Source organism: Eucalyptus grandis, chromosome 1, assembly GCF_016545825.1.
Source record: "Eucalyptus grandis isolate ANBG69807.140 chromosome 1, ASM1654582v1, whole genome shotgun sequence".
Taxonomy (NCBI): domain Eukaryota; kingdom Viridiplantae; phylum Streptophyta; class Magnoliopsida; order Myrtales; family Myrtaceae; genus Eucalyptus; species Eucalyptus grandis.
The window spans coordinates 19,066,970-19,087,792 of NC_052612.1; the positions used below are offsets into that span (position 1 = coordinate 19,066,970).

At 41.0% G+C, this 20,823-nt stretch overlaps 3 protein-coding genes across 4 annotated transcripts; 1 reads left to right on the forward strand and 2 right to left on the reverse strand.

Annotated features, from left to right (window-relative positions):
• Positions 1-1,715: 1,715 nt before the first annotated feature.
• On the forward strand, positions 1,716-3,663 carry LOC104453161 (nudix hydrolase 15, mitochondrial). Of its 2 annotated transcripts, none has more exons than XM_039310617.1 (4): positions 1,716-2,095; positions 2,581-2,723; positions 2,810-2,929; positions 3,007-3,212. In XM_039310617.1, the coding sequence occupies exons 1-4, from the start codon at positions 1,792-1,794 to the stop codon at positions 3,007-3,009; spliced, it is 570 nt and encodes a 189-aa protein (XP_039166551.1). In that variant the 5' UTR covers positions 1,716-1,791; the 3' UTR covers positions 3,010-3,212. The 2 variants fall into 2 exon arrangements, with proteins under 2 accessions (XP_039166551.1, XP_010065990.2); XM_010067688.3 differs by having other exon boundaries at positions 1,721-2,095; positions 3,071-3,663.
• LOC104425115 (ammonium transporter 2 member 1) lies at positions 3,601-8,151 on the reverse strand. Its single transcript, XM_010037740.3, is given in 5 exon segments — positions 3,601-4,184; positions 4,187-4,253; positions 6,421-6,524; positions 6,640-6,925; positions 7,228-8,151. Coding segments are annotated over 5 exon segments (1,455 nt in total). The 5' UTR covers positions 7,852-8,151; the 3' UTR covers positions 3,601-3,810.
• Positions 8,152-11,189: 3,038 nt separating this feature from the next.
• LOC104425032 (UPF0098 protein aq_1250) lies at positions 11,190-12,170 on the reverse strand. The gene is made up of 3 exons (XM_010037631.3): positions 11,948-12,170; positions 11,536-11,842; positions 11,190-11,432 (listed from the first exon to the last, which is right to left on the reverse strand). Exons 1-2 carry the CDS (start codon positions 12,064-12,066, stop codon positions 11,545-11,547), a joined length of 417 nt encoding a protein of 138 aa, XP_010035933.2. The 5' UTR covers positions 12,067-12,170; the 3' UTR covers positions 11,190-11,432; positions 11,536-11,544.
• Positions 12,171-20,823: the final 8,653 nt, after the last annotated feature.

Below are 20,823 nucleotides of genomic sequence, written 5' to 3' on the forward strand. Positions count from 1 at the left end.
CTTTCATCCATGTGGCCATTGTTGGGCATTGCATCACCGTAGAATTGGGTAAAGTTTCGTGGTGTCCGTTTGATTGAACGTGTCCATGTCACCCAATAATTCATTGGAGTACATATCTATTTCCAAGATTTCCAAATGATGTGCTTCGGCCATCTTCCAATGAATTTTCGCCGAGCCTACTTGGCGCCATATCGGCGCGAAAAAGAGAGGAATAGTTACCTCCAAAATGGATGATATCTTCAGGTACAAGATCGTGAGAATTGAACATGGAACAGGGTCCGACATGACAGCCTAGCCCATCTCCGATGTACATCCTGTTCAATCTCCCATAGCAGCAGCTAGAATTGTGCTCAATTACTTGATCGATTCTATAAGGGCGCGTTTGATAACGACTTTTTTTCTCGTGGAGTAGATTCGATTGATATGAATTTTTTTTTTATTCGTTTCCTAAACAAATTATAAAGATTTTAAGCTCGTTTAATAACTGTCCAAAATTTCGATTCCTCGAAATAAAACTGTGTTTGATATCATACTCATTGATTCTTCCAAATTAATTTCTTTAATTTTTAAATAATTTTTATACTTTTTATACTTTTTTTTTTTTTTTTTCTTTTTTCTCCTATTCTTATTCTTCTTCTTTAGGCCAGTCACCGGACTAGCGGCCGGCCAGATGAGGACCGGTGACCTCACCGGAGCGTCGTTGGCCCTCGTCACCAAGCCTCGCCGATGGCCAGCCGACTTGCCGGGCCGGGCGAGGCTTGCCCACCGGCCACCGGGCGAGGCCGGGTGAGGCCCACCTGCCACCGGTGGGGCCGGGCGTCGCGAGGCTTGCCTAGCCCCGACGAGGCTTGGCCTTGCCAAATCTAGTGAGGTCGAGCCTCGCCGGTAGGTTGAGCTTGCCTCCGGCGAGCTCACCGGACCGGTTGCCGGCGACCTACAGCAACGGCAGCAAACGGTGGTGGGTGGTGGCGGACAACAACCGCGCGCAATTGAAGAAGAAGAAAAAGAAGAAAATAGTTGGTTTTGATTCTTTTTCTAATTCTCTGAACAAGAATCACGTTTTTTTTTTTTTTTTTTTTATTCTTGATTCTACTCCCAATCTATTCTCGGGAACAAATTTGTTCCAGAGAACAAAAATTTTACCAAACGCGATTTTGGGCCCAAATTAATTTTGGGAACAAAACATCAGAATTTAGCCCTGTTTCGATGGTTACCGAACAGAGCCTAAGTTTTCCTCATAGAGATTCTGTTTGTGGGCCTGCCGTCGTTGGTTTCTCCACGATCTTTCTCGATTTGCCCTCCCATTGATCAAAAACCGAGCCTTGCATTCCATTCGAGTTCGAGTAAGGAAGGACGAGTCGCGATGCCTATTTGGTTAGCATTAATGTCCAGTGCTCGAAATTGATATTCCCCCTTCCACTGGGCTAAATTAGGAGTGGTTACACGATCAGTCGTGACGCTTGTCTTGCGACCTGCATGTGCGAGAACTTAATGCGAGATGCCTATTTACAGATGCTAATCGGCAGAAGATTTTTCTTTTTTCTGCTGCAAGATGATGAGTCATGCTGAGTCTATCCACCGTAATGTTTAGCGGAACACTTTCGAACTCATGCCAAGTAACAAACCAAAGTGAGATTCTACTCTTAAAATTCCATGAGAATTTCACCATTTAGATTCTAGCCATGGCTACCACAGATAACAGATATTCCCAGACAAGTTGCACGTAAAAGGTGGAATATCTGCAATATAATTGAAGCCATTCGGGATGCTAGATGACCTCGGAACTCACGCATGGGGAACCTTTCAGGAGTGGCTAGCGAAACGCTTCAAGAACTCGCGAACCGGCTCCGACAGTACGAGCTGCCGCTAGGACTAGAAATCGACCACAAAGAAGAGAAGAGTGGCGATCTATTTACAAAATCCAAAGATGGGGCAAATGATCAATCCCAATGTGCTCGAGATGGCATTTGTTGCTGTCCCATCGAGCCGAGGAGGAAGAGAAGAGCTGCCGTCCTGGTGTGCCTCTTTGAAGGCCACGGAGGAGAGCTTCGAGTCATTCTTACTAAAAGATCGATGAAACTGTCTTCTTATCCTGGTATATATGAACTCTGCGCCTCGTACAGATCGTTGCATAATCATTTGCTTATGCGCTAATACAATTCTGTCATTCGACGGGTTATGTTTTGAAATGTGATATAAACGAAGATATCTTTGTGTCGATGTCACGTACCCTTCGAAGATATTTGCTAGTTTTGTTTCGGATTCGAATTATGAATATAGAGAATGGACAAAGTATCCAGTTGACCCCTCAATGATATGGCCGTGCTAGATTTCATGTTCCAATCAATGATCTCTACATTTCTGAAGTAAAAAATCCGTAAAGCAGCATATCAATTGGTCAATTAATTTATTATGAATCAATTCATTTGTAAGGTGAAAACAGATACTAACATTGTCGACTTGCTTATTTCTGAGAATACCTCAGTTTCATCCTCTGCAAGAACAAGATTAATCGCCTTGATTAGCAGTACCTCTAGAGTTCAGTTCTGACAATATATGATTCTGTGTCACGAGAAACAGGAGATGTTGCATTGCCGGGTGGAAAGATGGAAGAACGTGATAAGGACGACGCTGCGACCGCATTAAGAGAAGCCACAGAAGAGATCGGCTTGGACCCGGAATTGGTTCAAGTCGTTGCTAATTTGGAACCCTTCTTTTCTCAGGTGTACTATGATAAGTTCTTCCCTTGCTGTCTGCAGTATCTGTGCTCAATTATTCACTTGTGTCCTCACTGTTGCACTTAAAACAGCATCTCTTCGAGGTCATACCAGTCATCGGCCTACTCGCCAAGATAGAAGATTTCACGCCCTCGCTGAATGCGGATGAAGTGGATCTGGTTTTCGATGTCCCATTGGAAATGTTTCTGAAGGTTTCTTCCTCTACGAATTATTCTTCCCCTCTTTATGTACTATCTGCTCGTGACATATGAACCGTATCAATATTCAGTAACCAGTCTGTACCATTAAGATGGCCATGAGATAATTTCCACGTTATGTCTCGAGCAACACAGGAGGAGAATCACAGATGTGAGGAGAAAGAATGGCTAGGATGGAAGTACGTTCTTCACGTTTTTGATTTCCGACCAGAGCAAGAGACTTTCCGTATATGCGGATTGACAGCGAGAATTCTGATCCGGGTGGCGTCCATCGTTTTCCAGCAGCCTCCTTCGTTCGACCTGCACACTCCCAACTTCCGACAATTGCAGCAAGTACTCGAAGATATCAGACGGAAAACTTGAAGTTTGGCACTACGACAAGCTAAGCACTGGGGCCATGGTCCTTACATCGTGGTCCTTACATCTATTGAGGTAAACACCAAAGACAACGACGACCAGGCGCAGATCATGGTACTCTTATTTGCACCGCATAATGCCATTTTCTCGGTTGCAAATTCAAGTAATGAATTTTTAAGATTATCATAGCGAACATGAATGATCATTGTAATCCATTTACTCTCTCGGATCATCTGATGTTCTCAATCATAACTCGCTGTGTCGAACCGAGTAGTATTAAGGTATGATTAATGCTCGAGTGAGAGAGGTTGAGGGGGACAACTGGTTTGTTTCAGATTCTCTATTCACCAAAACACACAGACGTACAAGAACAGTAAGAGTGTCATGTAAGGTTTGATTACAGCAACTTTCCTGAGAAGCCCGGAATTCTAGCACTGCCGATACGTTTATATACACTCCATCTATCCTCGAAGAGCACGTCCGCGCATTGCACGATCAAGCGAGAACAAGCGATCAGCTCACAGATTAATGGTCACGCCTCTAGCGCCATTTATATAGGGCGAACGCGCCATCATCTCCTCTCCATGAGACGATGGGTTGTTCCAGCCGTGTCTCGTGGGGTCGTACTTCTCTCCGTCGCCCCAAAGCGCGTAAGCCTCCTCCCCGTGGACGGCGTCGTCACCTATGATGAGCATCTCGTCGGGCATTCTCAACGGCATGAACAGCCTAATGCCGAGACAAATGACTGTCGTAGAGAATATGTTCCACCCGATCACGAACAAGGCTGCGACGACCTGCTTCAAGAACTGGACCCCGCCCGAGCCGCCATAGAATGCGCCCCTTGTGTTCGGGATCGGCAATACAAGATTGCAGAGATGCGGCTCGGCAAAAGCCCGGTGAGAAGCCCTCCCAGCAATCCGGCAACGGCGTGCGTGTGGAACACGCCTAGCGTGTCGTCGACCTGATCACGAGTCGCCTGAGCGTGTCGTTTATTTTGACCAGACAAGCGTTGAGAAAAAGCTCTCTCTCTCTTACGTTCTCCAGATCTCTCTAATCCTCCAGACCTGATCACGAGTCGCCGCAAAACATGAGTCAGATTATGGTTCTTGTTCTACCATCTATGGCTTGTTTTGGATCAAGAAGCTTTATTCTGACCAGACAAGTTCTCATAACTTTTACATCTTCCTAAATTGCTATTTGTTTGTTAACAAAGAAACTATGATCAGACCTTATTGTATCCGACTCCCGACAAATGACAATAATCATTTGCCTTAAATAAATGAAATATTCAATGTATTTGATTCAAATCTTGATCCCTCAACCTACTTTCAAGGGAAAAATTACAAAGAAGAAAAAAGTCCTAAATTTATTGCACTTGAACTCATTATGTCTTAAACCTTTTTAATTTAGTCAATTTTTAATAATAAATGATATGACAATTTGCAAATTTCACCTTAACTTTTTAATTATGTCAATTTAGTTACAAACTATTCAATAATTTGACAATGTAGTCATTCAAGCCAATATTAAACAAAAATAGTTAATATAATGATTTAGTTAGCACTGATTGTCCTATATGACATGAGCAACACTAACGTAGATAACTTTTGCAATCTTTAAAATTTAAAATTTTCTTAATTTTCTAAATTATTTTTTCTTTTCTTTTTCTTTTTTCCAACCTTAGGCTAGCTAACCCTTGCCTAGTATGGGTGAGGGCATCGTGGCCTTCATAGGCCCCAAGTGAGGGCCTAGGTCAATGGCCAAGAGGGCATAGAGGCCCTAACCCGTGGCCAACGATCTCATCGTCCCAAGGATGGAAGAAAAAAGAAAAGAACAAAGAAAAAAAATTAATAAAATTCAGAAAAATTAAAGATAAAAAAATGCAAAAATATCCTAGTTAACATTGATTATACCACATAAGACGATCGATACTAATTAAATTGTCACATTAGCTGTTTTTAGTCAAAATTGACTGAAATGATTAAATTGGTAAAACTTTAAAATTTTAAAACTAGATTGGCACAATTTAAAGGTTTAAGACTTGGTTAATAAATTGTCAAATATTAAGGATTAAATTAATCAAACTAAAAAGATCAAGATTAGATTGATATAAATATGATAAAGTTTAAAACGCTTTCGATAATTTTTCAACTTTCAAGAGATTACTATTATTAAGAGCGGACCGTTCAAAAATTAGGAATGTAATGGGAACGCATACAGCCACTTGGGCATTGCCAAGCCACCATCAATAATTGAGCAGGACGAGGAAAACAGCACAGTTGACAAAATTGAACAAGCGTCACTTTCATCTTCTCCCCCACCCATAATCACTAATATAGAAAGTGCTAGTGGGAAAAAATATCAAATTCCCTCTTCACGTGTTACCGCAATGCAACTTTATACCCTCTACTATATAAAAACCTTACTTTCCAATGTGAAATAATTCTCCTGAACGAAATGACCAAAATGCCATTTCTCATCAACTTGACTAACTCAACACAAATGCTAACCTCCATTTCCAACAATCCAGCCCACCCATGCCTCATGACCGGCCGTCATCAAATCGCCGCCGCCGCCACCGCCGCCACCGCTGTTGTTGGCAACCTCATCCTACTATCATCGCCAGCGCCCATCTCTTTCTCTTTTAAGTGTGTCGTCCCTCTCTTTCGTCCATGGCCTAGAGGAGATTGGCGGCCTCGACTTAAGGAAGAGGGGCCGGCAACAATGCTAGATATGGCGCAGGATGAAGTATGGGCCACAGCACAGGAGGCGCGGATGGCGGCCGGAGGTGACGGCCGCGGATGGAAGTGGCTGAAGTCGGTCAGCGTGGCTGGGAACGTAGGGTTTGCATTGGAAGTTTGGGGGACTTGAAAGGAGAGCGGGGGTAATTTGGGAAGTGGCGATTATGCAAATAAATCTAAGTTGCTAACTCATGGGAGGGCATGCAATTTGGCATCCAATATAAAGCACAAGATGCAAAATGACAATTATCGAGGTCAAAAGTGAATTGTACTTTTTGGTATTTTTCTCATTATTAAACTCTAGAGCAATTATATACGCTTGATATGTATTTGACCGTGACAAATCACTTTTGTAAATAAGCAGGAATTAAAATTATTTATATTTACCTTTTGAAAAAGACTGGATTTCTTGTGAAGAATCATCATGGAGACCCATGGAATGCTGCCAGAAAGTATCCCCATTACTATAGCCGCCCACGATGGCACAACACCTGGAAATTTATTGCCATTCTTAGTCAACTCCAAATCATAATCGTGCCTCCCATTTAATTAATTTCCCAAAAAAAAATATTTTGAGAAAATAAATTGACGAAATATCTTTGCTACCTGCTCCAGGCGTGATGCAAGCCAGGCCCGTCACCATCCCTTGGACCGCCCCGATCACCGACGGCTTCCCGAAGAACACGACGTCGAGCGACGTCCAGATCAGGAGGCTCGTGGCGGCGCATATGTTGGTGTTGAGGACGGCGACGGGGGCGGTGATGTTCGCCGCGTACGGTGCCCCGCCGTTGAACCCGGACCAGCCCATCCACAGCAGGCCGGCCCCGGCCATCATGAGCAGGACGTTGTTCGGCGAGAACCGCTCCCGGTCGCTCTTCAGCCTCGGCCCGACCTGGAACACCGTCACCGGCAGTTCAAATCATTAGAAATCGAATTAGAGCATCGAATCGAATCCCAAGATTTTGCGACGTTTATTTTCTTATTCTATCTTTGGTTTTTATATTGTTCTGAGCTCGAGGTGCCATCGATTTTCCACATGATGGTCCCGGAATGGAAAGCTTGGGCGGGCGCGACGACGTGCATGGACATATGTTCAGAGACACGAGGTTTCATGACAGATCGAGGCCTCGATTTTTCTTGAAATTAATTGAACATAAACTAAACTTACTTGGCCCTTTTCAATTCGGTACTTACCCAGTAAGCGGCGGTGAACCCGGAGATGCCGGACGAGAGATGGATGACGTAGCCGCCGGAGTAGTCGATGGCGCCCCATTGGTAGAGAAAACCGCCGCCCCACAGGCTGAATGCACCGACGGTGTAGGAGCAGATCAGCCAGAGCGGGACGAAGGCCATCCACGCCTTGATGTTCATCCGGCCGAGGACCGAGCCGGCGAGCAAGATCATGGTGATCGCCGCGAACTGGAAGTGGAAGTAGACGAGGGTGGCCATGGGGTAGAACGGCTCGACGGCGGGCCTGTCGTGGTGCGCGGTGGCGGGCAACTTGGCCCGGCCGATGAGGTACGTCTGGCTGAGGGCGGGGGCGCCCTCGCCCCACATGGGGACGAGGCGGTCCCCGAAGGCCAGGCGGTAGCCGACGAGGACCCAGATGATGAGGACCGCCGCGAAGGCGTAGAGGGCCATGAAGGCCGAGTTCACGGCCCACTTCTTCTTGACGATGCTGGCGTAGAGGATCACGAGGCCCGGCATGCTCTGGATCCCGACCAGGGTCGACGCCGTCATCTGCCACGCGTTGTCGCCCTTGTTGAGCCAGTCCGGCACCCCCGGGAGGTGGGACGCGTAGGCCTGCGGGATGGCCATGGCTGGGCGGCGCCGAGCTTCGACTTGCCGGAAATTGGAAGCGAAAGGATCGGAGAGGAGAGAATGTTCAGAGAAAATGGTCTAGCCGGTGCTATCTAATTCCTCTTTATAGGTGGTGAATATCAACGCATTTTGGATTAGAATAAGACGCACGATGCTGGTCCAAAGCTCGGTTTTTCAAAGCGCATCGAAGGTTCTCTGTACGAATGAAGGACGGATGGGGAGTGTGAAACGGTGGCCGATTTGTCAATGAAGGCGAGTTTTATTAGAGGCGACGAAGACCCGAGTCGGCGAGGATTTACAGCTGCCTCAACCGAGGGTCGGATCCAACCCAACCGACCAGTTTTGGGCGATGTCAATTTGTAACCGGTGATTTTCAATCCGATTCCTGGCTCTAAGGTAAGGAGACCCATTAGTATATTTTTTTTATTTTTTTTATTTCTTAAATATTTTGTTTATTTTATTTTTTTTTATTTTTTTTATTTCTTAAATAAGTAAAGTGTAAACATAAACCCTAATATCCTTTCATGTCTCGTTTATTTCATGACGAAGCAAATCTTTGTTTTTTTCATATTGCTGTTTTGATTCATCCAACTTGCTCCTTTTATCTCTTATTTCTTTTTTATTTTATTTTCCAACAAAGACTCGCTAATTTAACCTCTTTCGCTTATTCGTACCTTCCTTAAATTCATGAGTCCGATGTTTATGGAAAAGGAATCTACCGACTCCTTCCTTAAATTCATGAGTCCGATGTTTATGGAAAAGGAATCCACCGACTCCTCCTCCTTTTTTTCACGTGTGCCCCTACAATCACGGTCCCCACCATCTCTCGTCTTCTTCGTAAATTTTGGACGAAATCTCAATTTGGAATTGTAATCTGGATTGACAATTTAATTAATCCAAAACTTTCGGTGGTCAATATATGTGAATTTACCAATTGGATTCACAATTCCTAAGTGGGATCGGACGAGAAGAACATAAAGTTACGGACAAAAGGAGGGAGAGAGAGATACGCGGTGAAGTGACACGATGAACCCATCGAGAACGGAAAGGCTTTGACGCGCATGACGAGGGGATTGGAGCTCTGGGAAGGCCGCGAAGAGAACATGCCATGGTCAAATTCTAAGTTGGGGAATTCGTGCGTGATCGTGACCCTTTTTGGGAGGTAGATGCTTCCGGATGAAGGTAAGAGATATATTGACTTTGAACATGGTTCAAGACTTTTCATACGGAATGGGACGAAGAAGCAGGGTGATTCACGAGGAGGGATAGCGACGTCGCTTTGCGATCCCTCGAAGCAACATCAAAGAAGTTTCTCTCCCTCGAGTCCATCAAAACAACGAAACATCCAAGCTTCGCCAAATCTCTCTCTCTCTCTCGGGCGCATTTATTGACCTATAATTCTTGGAAACGTTAGGCCATGATTAGATAAGAAGAAAGATGACCGTCGGGAGCGTTTTGCTCGTCGATGAAGGAACGACTTGAATTCCACATTTTTCGCCCACCATTTTTCTTGATATATCTGGGTTTATTTGTTTGTTGAGGCGACAGAGCAGTGCAGTCTTTCCTGACCAAATCAAGGATTCGGGGCTTCTTGCTACACAACAACACAATAGAAATCCTGTGGTACGTCACCTAACACCGAATATGATATTTTATTATCCTATCAAGATTCTAAATGCAACCTAAATGAAATCCTATACCAAGAAGTTATTGATAATTTTTCTATTGACTACACTAAATCATCTCGGATACCTAACAAAATTGCCCGATGCCTTCCTGGAGATAACCTGATACGATTTTGTCAAAGATTGGCGCATGGTTTTCGTTCAGAAATATGACGGGGGAATATAAGCGGAAAGATATCATCTATATACCATCTGCATATTCGCCAAAGCAAAACGTGGATCGACGGAAATAATGAAATCCCGCTCTCGAGGTAACGAAAGCATCGAATTCAATTGACCAAGTGCAACACCGTATAGGAATCTCGCCTTGTCGCACTGAATTTCGCAACAAAAAATCAACGGTCGTCCATTCGCACGTGAATTTCTCAAATCTTTTTTGTGTTTTTTTCTCCAGGAAGTTTCCCGTAGCAGTGCCTCGATTCATCAACGCCCAATTTCCGTAAATTCTATCCCGGCAAGTCTTTGGGATGACTCGTCAAGACATGGAAAACGAGTACTGATTATATTTTAAAATTTTTATCTTTACTTATTTACTTTTGTTTTTTCCTTTTTAACTCTAAACCGGCGAAGTCGCCTATGACAGACAAGGGCTGTTGGGCCCTCACCCAAAACCCAAACCCTCTCTTGAATGTGGCAAGGGCATCGTGATCCTTGCTAGGTTCTGGCAAAGCCGATGACCTCTCACTTGTAGCCAGTGAGGGCTCAATTAACTCACTTGTGGCTAGCAAGGGCAATCGCAATGCCCTCGCCAGCCAAAGGGTGCAAGTCACGATCCTCATCTAAATTTGGGCAAAGGCCAATACCTTTACTTGTGACCGGTGAGGACATGATGATTCTTACTCATGGCCATGGGCAAAGGCCAATACCTTTACTTGACCCATGATGATCTCTCATGGCCAATGACCCTAGTTTGTGGCCGATGAGAGTCAGTTGGCGACCTCGCCAACTTAGGGTTATAAGAGCAAAGAATAAAAATAAAAATAAAATCATAAAAATTAATAAAATATAAAAATATATAATGATATTATTAAAAATTATCCATGTCAATGTTAGTTAACATTTATGTGAATGATTTTCAATTAAAATTGATCTATTGATTCAATAATCAACAAAACATTAAAAGATTTAGAACTCTACTGATAAAATTAAAAGATTTAAAAACAAATTGATAAAAAAAATTAAATATAATTTAAGATTTTTTTGGGATAGTTGCCCTATTTGAAAGTTCTAAGCTTTGTTCGTGTCCCTTTCCCCAACCTAATATAAAGTGGGCCCGTTCCCAGAATATTCTATTTTGTGGGCATTAAATTATGTAGGTCCGAAGGAGAGCAGACCCAAAAGGGAGACTTTTCCAAGCTTGACAAACCCCCCGAAGCCTTCCACACTTTTCGCCTCTCTCTCTCTCTCTCGTCTCCATATTCATTTATAGACTTTAGTGAGCAGGCAAAACTGCATTTATTTCACAATAAAAGTATAGTCACCGTTCACAAAAATATTTAAACATAATTGTTAACTAATTATTTCGAATCATTTTCGGAGCCTAAATTCCAGTACCTATATATCTATCATGGGCTTTATCCATGGGCCAGTTTCGTGCTCGTATCATCTGGCAAGCCCCGCGACTTATCGAGTCGAAATGCCCAAAACAAAAAGAGCCAACAGGTCGTCGGCATACAAAGTACTCTCGATCACCTCTGATCAGTGACGAATTTCACTATGGAAACACCTTCACATCGCTTTTTCGACATCGGATCACCTTAAATTATTCAAAATCTTGCTGCGAGTATACATAACAAGAATCTATCACCACATTCGACCTCAGAACGTAGCGATCAGCTCGGCCTCTTCGACAACATGCCCTTCGATCGCCTCCAGCAGCTTCTCTTTGGTCACCTGAAAATGAAAACTCAGGACATAAACATGCATTCACGCGCGATTCCATCGCTTCGAGATACCGAGCTCCGTTTGAACAGGTATCGTGTCGTGCCATACGCACCTTGTGGCCTCAGTTCAGCTTCTCGTCCAGGGCGTAGAGCTTGAACTCGAAGCGGTGCCCGTGGGACGGGAGCTTCGGCCCGCGCCAGCCCGGCACCTTGTGGTCGTTGTTCCCCTCTTGGATCTCGGCGTAGTCCCCGCCATGCTCGTGCCCTTTGCCCGAGAAGCCCTCGGGGAGGCCCTTCAGCTGCGGCGGGATGTTTGCCACCACCCAGCACGTCCACGGGACGATGGGGCTGCTAGGGTCGAGCGCGTCGATGTCCTGCACCACGAGGGCGAGGCTCTGCGTCCCCTCCGGCACGTTGTACCTAATCCAACGCGTTCAAGATCGAATAACGTAAGAATGATCTGCAGATTTGACTGAATGAACGCATCCGCTTGAATTCCCGGCTCTTGCCGGGTAACGTTTTTACCACTCGAGCGGCGGAGACACGCTCTTGAGAGCGCCCTGGCCGTTGTCGGTGTACTTCCTCGGCAGCTTCCCCTCGCGGTCGATCGGCGGAGACACCAGCCTGAACTCGTCGCTCGCCATCGGATGTCAACCTTCGATGACCCTTATGCTTTCGCTTGAATCTGATGAGTGTTTGATGGAGATTCGATTTGGAAATTGGCGATGGTGATGACGATGACAATAGGGCGATCTGGGTTATATAGGGGGGAGTCTTGTTTGGCCGAAAAGTCGGCGAAGAAGCTACGTGCAGCGTTGAGAAGGTGCAAGCAGCTGGACGGAAAGGACGCGTGGCCTGCCATTCGGAGGGCTCTAGAGGGAGTAAGAACGTTTCCAAACCAAAAATTTATTCGGGTACAGATGAGAAGAAAACAGAAAGGTCAGTCCGATCTCACATCCCTAAATCTGAAATATCAACTTAAAGGCAATAGTAGAAAAGAGATGGTTATAATATTTAAATAATAAATCACGTTTTCATCTAATACTTTAAGTTTTAAAATAGTTGACGGTGATCCCCATAAAATCTTCACATGATATCGAGTTAGGAGGTTCGAGTTCGAATCTTGAGAGCTTTATTTGCATTCCCAATTAAATTTTCACACTTAGTATTAGGCAAAAGACCAGACTAAGTGTGAGGAGGAGTGTTAGAATATTTAAATTTCCACGCTTAGTACTGTTATTTGGTTTAAAGGCCCTTGATTGCAAGTTCAAATGATCTTGATCGCTCCTCAATCTTGAGATAAGCAGCAATTATGACTAGATCAGAACACCCTGATCGAGTGGTTGTAGAGCTTATAAGGTACCATCGAGGGTGCCACTTAGTCGCTCTTGGTATTTCTTTCTCGTTATTCTTTGAAATAGCATGCTGATTTTTTGTGGGTTAATGTTACTCATTTTCGTTCTTGATTCAATTGCACGTGGGCGGTCTACATACTGTGATTTGCCAACGAGTGGATTTCTCCAGATTTGAAAGAAAAATGCAGTTATTCTTATTGGCAGCTATTGTAGTGTAATTGCTAGAGTAACGTTCTCAATTTAATTCCACAACATAGAATGTCTCGAAATTTTGTCACACACAAATGGCGGACCAGCGGCCCAAACATATGACAGGCTTACAGCATTGTGGTATTGAAAAGTCCAAGTCCACCAAAGATCACATGATCGACCAAACAAAAATTGCATGAATCCTACAGATTTCGGTATTGGGCTGATTGAGCCGGGTGCTGCTTTGTCCAGTGAATGGAGTGTAGCACTTGATGGTTACAAATGATAGCGGAAAACTCAGCCGTCGGTGCAAGCATCGAGATAAAGCGTCGAGGCAATGAAGACTTGTTGAGTTGATCAGTTGATTGGCAGTTTGCTCAACACTATAATAGGATGAGAAAGAAGAGAGATTTTAAGTTGGACATTCAGTTTTTGTTGAAAATTTCGGTCTAGCTTGGTTAACCAAATTGAAATAATCCAAATCAGAAGAAAGAACAGATATTTTTCCATTATCCAAACCAAACCGAAAACACACGAAATTTCAATTTGGTTTCAGTTTGGTTTGAAAGACAAATGGATGGGCTTGTGCAACGTTCTAATTGAGAAAGCTCGGCCAGTCCAACTTTAGCCCGAGCACAACCCAACCATGTTATTGCCGAGCCAATACAATGCAATAGGCCCAGCGATCACCTGTAAACTACCCATCTTGTCTTCAAACTGACTGATGAGAAGGTGGAGGAGATTATCAGATTGGCAGCGTAGAACATGGAAGCGATGGACGGCAACGGTAGGGGCTTAAGAGACAAAGTTTGTTTATTTGTCTATAAATAAAACCAAAGTAGGATGAATGCTAGAGCTTCTTCTGGTTTCGGGCTGACTGAGGGGTGGCGCAAATGATACCGGAAAGCTCAGTTGCCATGTGAGCATCGAGGTCAAGTGCCGATGGTATGGAGGTCGACTCTATGAAGTCTAGCGAGGTGATCAACCCGCAGGCTGCTCAATTTGAGAGTGTGAGTGAGAGTGAGAAGGAGCGAATGACAAAATGTGAGTGCAACTGCACTAAATTATGTGTATTCACCTTCATCATTTATGTCATGGCTAGGTTAACCATTGCACGCCATACGCAATTAACATGATCCTACTAAATCTGCTTTTTACGTAGAGATGATCCTCAGTGGTAGTTTGTGACATTGGCAACAACCTACATTAATCTTCATTTATTAAAATACTTCCTCACTCGCAAGAAAAGTACTCATTGGTCCTCAGACAATAGTTCTTAAAAGATTTTGAAGAGTGGTTAAAGCAAATTGAGAGACAGAGATAAAAATAAAGATGCGGAAAGAAAATAGAGAATATAGAAGATGCAAGAATTGTATAATTGGGATGTTTTGGTTTTTGAATTGCCTATTACAATCAATGATGACTACGGTATATATACAATTAGAAAGATTCCCTAGAAATAAATATTGACAATAAAATTGGAAATCACTAGTGGAGATAACACTTGAATTAATCAAGGACTACTTATATGTTATTTTCATTGTACTTTTATTCTAGTGCAAACTGGAGATAACGTTATCAATCTCGGATTGCTTATCACATGGATATTTTAATTATGTTTTAATTTTGATACGAGCTAAAGATAACGTTTGATTCTAATGTAAGCAGGAACAACTAGCAATGAACTGAGTCAATAGATGGAAAGATACATGAGCACAAAGGACAAGAGAATTGCTTACCCGCTCTCTAATATTCGAAAAGGACATATAGCAACTTGCTCTATGAAGTTAAAGTGGAAGGAACAAAACTTTCTCATTTAATTTGCAAGTGGTCCCATCTTCTTGCTTGCTGTCAGCCACTGTCTGAGATCCAAATAGGACAATTGCACACTCATTCCAAAGTCTAGTCAACTCGGGCGACACGCTTACCTGAGAAATCCCGACCAGCCCAATTTGGCCCAAGCGTAGCCCAAACATCTGAGTCGATTTTGATGTGGTAACCAGGCTTGGACGATGCGCGATGAGCTCGATCTTCAGGCTTGTCTCAAGCCTAATGTTTACTTCTAAACTACAAATCTTGAAGGGGATTATCAGACTGGTAGCATGGAACATGGAAGCAATGGATGATAGCGGCAGAGGAAGTGGAGGAGGCAGTGAACTAGGCGCCTTCTCTCTCTCTCTCTCTCTCTCTCTCGTGCTTGGACATTGATTCACAGCATTAAAATGCTATTTTCCTTCATGAAATGAATCGACGAGTAGCTGTTCACGCAGCCAGGAATAATTTCACTTTTCATATTCCACAATAAACCTTCCATTTCTATTAATTCAGTAAATTCCAAAACAAGTTAGGATGATTAAAACATAATTTTTAGATGAAAAAGTTCAAAGAATCAATTAACTATAATTATAGTGAATTTTGATTTAGAATATTTTAAAATAATTGTTAATAAACAAAGTAATATGAATTTATATTGAATGCTTTTAAATACTCAGTTGTCAATTAGTTTAGTTAAAAGAAAATATAAGTTCTTGAAGTATTATCCATGACTAGAATTTTATCACAATGGAATTATACAAAGACATAAATACAAATGATAATACATATACAAGGTGATTTTACGATAATCAGTTAATCAAATTATTAGATAGTTTTATTATCATTTAGGTCACATGAAAAACCAAAACAATAATAAACTAATTATCCATTTATATCCCTTTTGATAAGTTTAAATCAATTGTGTTAAAGCCACATTAAGTAGCACTTTTCTATTAGTGCTCAACCTAAGCAAGGAAAAAAAACAGGTAGTTCATGAAAATGAAAATAATTTCTTAAATCATATAAATGAATGCATAATTTATTTGTACCATTAATTCAATAGACCTAACTATAAGTTAAGTCCCTCAAATTATTGAATGGCATACATATTTTTAATGTGCGCTACAACTCTTCCGGCACATGTACCCTTCTCCCCACCTAAAGGAGACATCATTTTCGCATATGGTTTAATATGCTTAGTGCATGTAATCGCTAGGTCATGTTAATCTCACATGGGATTCACTTTATCAAACTAATCACATATGATGAATCTGCACTCTCTAAATGCACTTTGGTATTTAGGCATAGACAAGCTAATTGTGGGGAAATGGCATAAATAAATAGTCATGAATTTTAACTCTATGTGTAATTTGGTTTAATGTACTTTAACCGGATATACAATGTGATTGTTTTCTAATTTTTTAGCCCATAAAATATCAAATTTAATATTATTGTTTTTTTTTTTTTGGTGAACTATACAAAAATATTCAATATTATTGTTGAATTTGAATCAATGGAAAAATAATATTAAAGATTTTCAAATAATGGCTACACATGGCGAGAAAGGCGGACGGTGCGGATAAAGGCTAGCTCCCCAGCGCAGGCTACTGACTGGCCTCCAGCTGATCTTCATCGACGGGCTGCGAAAGCTTTTGACAGTCCCTGTCATGACAAAGTCTCCACTGAACATCCGACTCAGAAGCAATCCTGAGGGAAGTTTATGGACCACCCTTTGGACTTGGACTAGACATATACATTCATCCCTTCCTTCGCTCGACACAAGGCTCTGCGCCGAGTCACCAACCCCAATGAGCAGTAGATCCAAGAGCGGACGAACGTCTGCAGGAGAAATCAGTTGCGACTTGCAGACCTTTTCGTGACGTTTCCGCCCTCTCAAAACCCTGCAAATATCTTGTGTCTCACTGAAAAAGAGCCGCAGCGAGTAATCATCAGTGCTGGGGTTTCGCCTTTAAAGGATGGACTTGCGAAACAGCCCGTTGCTTCGACACTAATGGCGAAACGACGAAAGTGAGAAAGAACCGGATAGTTGCTGATACCTCTGTTATGAGCTCGTGGTGCATAGATATTGTGATTATTGCCCATGGACGAAAATTTGTTATGTCCCTTTCCCCGGTTTTCATTTTTTGTGAATAAAGTGATATAAATCTTGATTTTCGCAATTTTATGCTCTTTGGTTTTCAAAAAAAAGTGATGAAATGAACAATTAACATGCAATGACCTCTTTTTGGGCATTATTATAAGACTACTGTAACTCACAATGGAATATCTCATTAACATCATAGCTACAAGCTAGTTTATGGATTTGGTTTTCAAATGTTCGAGACTGATAAATTTGTTATCATAACTCTGGACATTAAAATTAGAAAGTATAATATTTTTAACCTTTTCAAAATAAATTACAATATTCAAAATTATTTATTTTTCAAAACTTACAAAAATTTCATATGCGACTTTACGTGTTCAAATATCTATATAATGAAAATTTCATATATTTTCAGGTTGGAAAAAGAAAATCAAAGTGTGAAGCTGCGAGATTTAAATGAATAAAAAGTAAAAAAATTAAAAAGAAAATTAAAGTTTATCCACATAATATGTACTGCAACGATTAGGTCGAGGAGTGGAGGGTGCAACGTTTGAGAAGACAGGCAAATCAGGTTATTTCATGACAGCAGCAGCCAGCAAGTAGATATAATCAATGATTTTACCAACTCCTCTTCATTACACGTGAATTCTGAAGGTACAGTGTGATATTCTTTTATTTATTATTTAGGAGAAAAATTCAGAACCCGTATGACGGTCCTTGCCCAAAAGGATGGGAAATTGATTTGATGGTGGGCATTTTAATTTAGTTTATCTAATATTACCGTGATTCTCCTTTAAACATGTTTAAATGGGAAAAGTTAGGTATTAAATTTTATGTACGAGAAATAATCTATAATTGTTCCATTAATTGATTCAAACTAAATTATGAACTGTACAATCAAGTCCTTTCAGTAAACAATTGGTATAATTCAAAAGTAACATAATTTGTGGGATTCGCTTGATTTTATTAGAAGAAGGTTTAGAATTTAATTGAACCAATCAAATGAAAACTTGACTGAACCGATCAAAAGATTAGAGCCAATTTCATTTTTGTACATAAAATTCAGGATTCACTGATTGATTTTCCTCTTTAAAATATGCCGTTTAATTGCGTCCAGTATCTAGATTGATTCCTATTTGATTCTTGGGAATAGATCAAAAGATTGTGAATCTCAGCACCAGCCAACCACTCCCTTTTTTTCCTTTTTGTCAAAATGACTTGAAAAGAAGTGCTAGGATGTGACCTCGACTGCTTTTCCTTTTCTTCTTGGAGAGATGACACCAAAATCAAGTTTTTGGAAATAAAGGGTTTGATTTTCAACCTAAGTTTTCAAAAGAAAAATGATTGCTTAACGTGATATTAGGGAGAAGATTGAGAACTTTAATTCGATCTTAATATTCCCTCGTCTCGATGTTCTTTCCTATTCTCTATTTTCAATTTCATCATCAATGATCTAGGTGTTTATGGGTCTACTTTAATTCCTTAAGATCATGCATCTTTTACAATCAAGTCCTCGAATTCTTAATTTACTTAATCAATCACTCTCCGCTCCAAAACTAGTTAATTGGCTCCGACGTGCTCCTAAGAGCCAATGACATCTAGCGTGGAAAGCTCTGGTACACTATTCCTATTCATAATTCAATTTGTCGTCATCCTTTCCAAAGTTTTAAGTCCCGTACATTAACTAAATTGCTCAGGATGCCTACATATATTCCCACCATCAAACTTTTGCAGACATGTCATCAGTTAATTGTATCAGAATTCTAGACTCCAATAGAAAAGCTAGGTAACTTCAAGGATTTGATCAAAGAAATAAAAAGAATTAATTAATATTACAAAAAAATCTTAAATTGATATATTTGTAATAAATTTGTCTCAAAATAATTTTTAATCACAAAAAATATAAAACTAATACATTCGTGATAAATTTATCCAAAATTATTTTTTTTACTATAAAAACTCCAAATTTGTACATTTGTAATAAATTTACACAAAACTAATACTTCAAATTTGTACATTTATCACTAAGGAACATCCATACACAAATTGATAAAGATCTTTAAAAAGAAAAGGTTAACTTGATTTGTATCTTGGAAAGTCTTTTTGATATATTTATTATTGGAGAAGCCGGTGATCGAATCAACTCGTTTAATGCTTTCTTTTCTTTTTATTAGTCTAACTTGTTGTACGTTAGTATTGCTGAAAATTGCAAACTAACACAAAAGTAAAACTTCAAACTAATACACCTATCAATTGCGACGTGTCATCAATTTTAGCAATTTAACAATAAAATTTAACGGAAACTAATGAAGAGTAAAATTCCAAATTAATATATTCGTCAACTATTACATATTATCAAATTCAGTAATTTAATTATAAAATCTAACATAAACTAATAGATAGTAAATTTGTCATAAGTATACTAATTTTTGGTTTTTTAGCTTTGGAAAAATTTATTATATGTGTACCTGTTTGAGATTTTTTTTTCGTGATATTAATTTAAAAAAAAAATCAAAGAATTGAGTTTAGGAACGCATAGGCTTTGAAGATCAAAAGTGGAATTTCGTCCGAGCCATATGAATCATGGGCTCCACGCACGAGGACCGACATGTGCGCAAGAGAAAGTTATTACCAAAATATAAATGAGTTCGAATTTTAAGAGGAATCGTAACCATTATGACGAGGTGGTAATGATGAGAAAGAGAGAAGCAAAGGAAGGAAAGAAAAGAAAAAGAAAAGGAAAAGAGCGGAAATCGTCCGGAAAAGCCAGGCAAGGAGATCACCTTTGCTTTGGATTTGGGAACGTCGGGAAACGAGGCTGGCAAATCCACTTCGATTTCCGGGGATACGACCACCCACGGGACCCCCCCACCACAGCACAAGCGGTCCGCTTGACCCGTCCTGCCGCTTCCCTTGTCGACTCCTTACGGTGAACGATGGGTCATGGGTAGGGGGTCCCCCACGTGGCCATCCGTTTCCCTTTCTTCCTTCTCTTTATTACGAACAAAACCTTTTCCGTGCTCAAAAAAAAAAAAAACCACAATTAATTTTCATTTGATTGTACGAATGTCGATTCTATCTTAAACATTTCAATTTTATCACTTTAATTGTAAATTTTATTCATAATAAATTTTGACTTAATTACATTTTTTTTAAAGTTTAATGACTTAATTATTCTATCTTAACCAATTTCGGGACTACTTTATGCATTTATCCCTTATTATCGATGCGTCACAAAGGCCATTCTCTTCCCTCATATAACAAGGTGAGATCAACGGGTTTGGTGAGGGATGTCATTATGGTGAGAATCGGAGATTTGCTCTCCGGACATTGATCATGAGCAGGAGGTCTTGAGACCTTGTCGTGGTATCTACTTGAACTCAGTGAAGTTGGAGCTCATTGATCAATGACATGCATTGGAACACAACGCTTTACCCCCTTGATTTATGGTACCGATTTCTTGTCATTCTGCATATCTAGTACTCCATGCTACCATAACATGGTAGGTGGATGATAAATATATCATGCTATTATAGATGAGAAGAAAGTATTCAATGTGACAAATATAACACATGATAATGATCTATAATCGATTCTCTTTGGCTCAATATACCACACATCACATGTCACAAACACGTGTTGCATGCCTCACACAAAATAACTTCTTTTTCATGAGATTACAAGTTTGAGATTTGCCATGAGCGAATCTATGATCATCTTGAACCTTAGGCATTTGTTACATTGTAGAAAGACACCCAAACTTTCGGCATACTTATCGAGCTGAGATGATTAGTTCTTGTACCTTCAAAAGGATTACTAGAAGCCCTTTTGTCTGAAAAGAGCATCTACTAATCATTCACAGCCCCTACATCATTTGATTGATAGAACGAGCCATTGAATCATCCACCTTTTGTTGCAGTCTCAGCACAATTCATGGC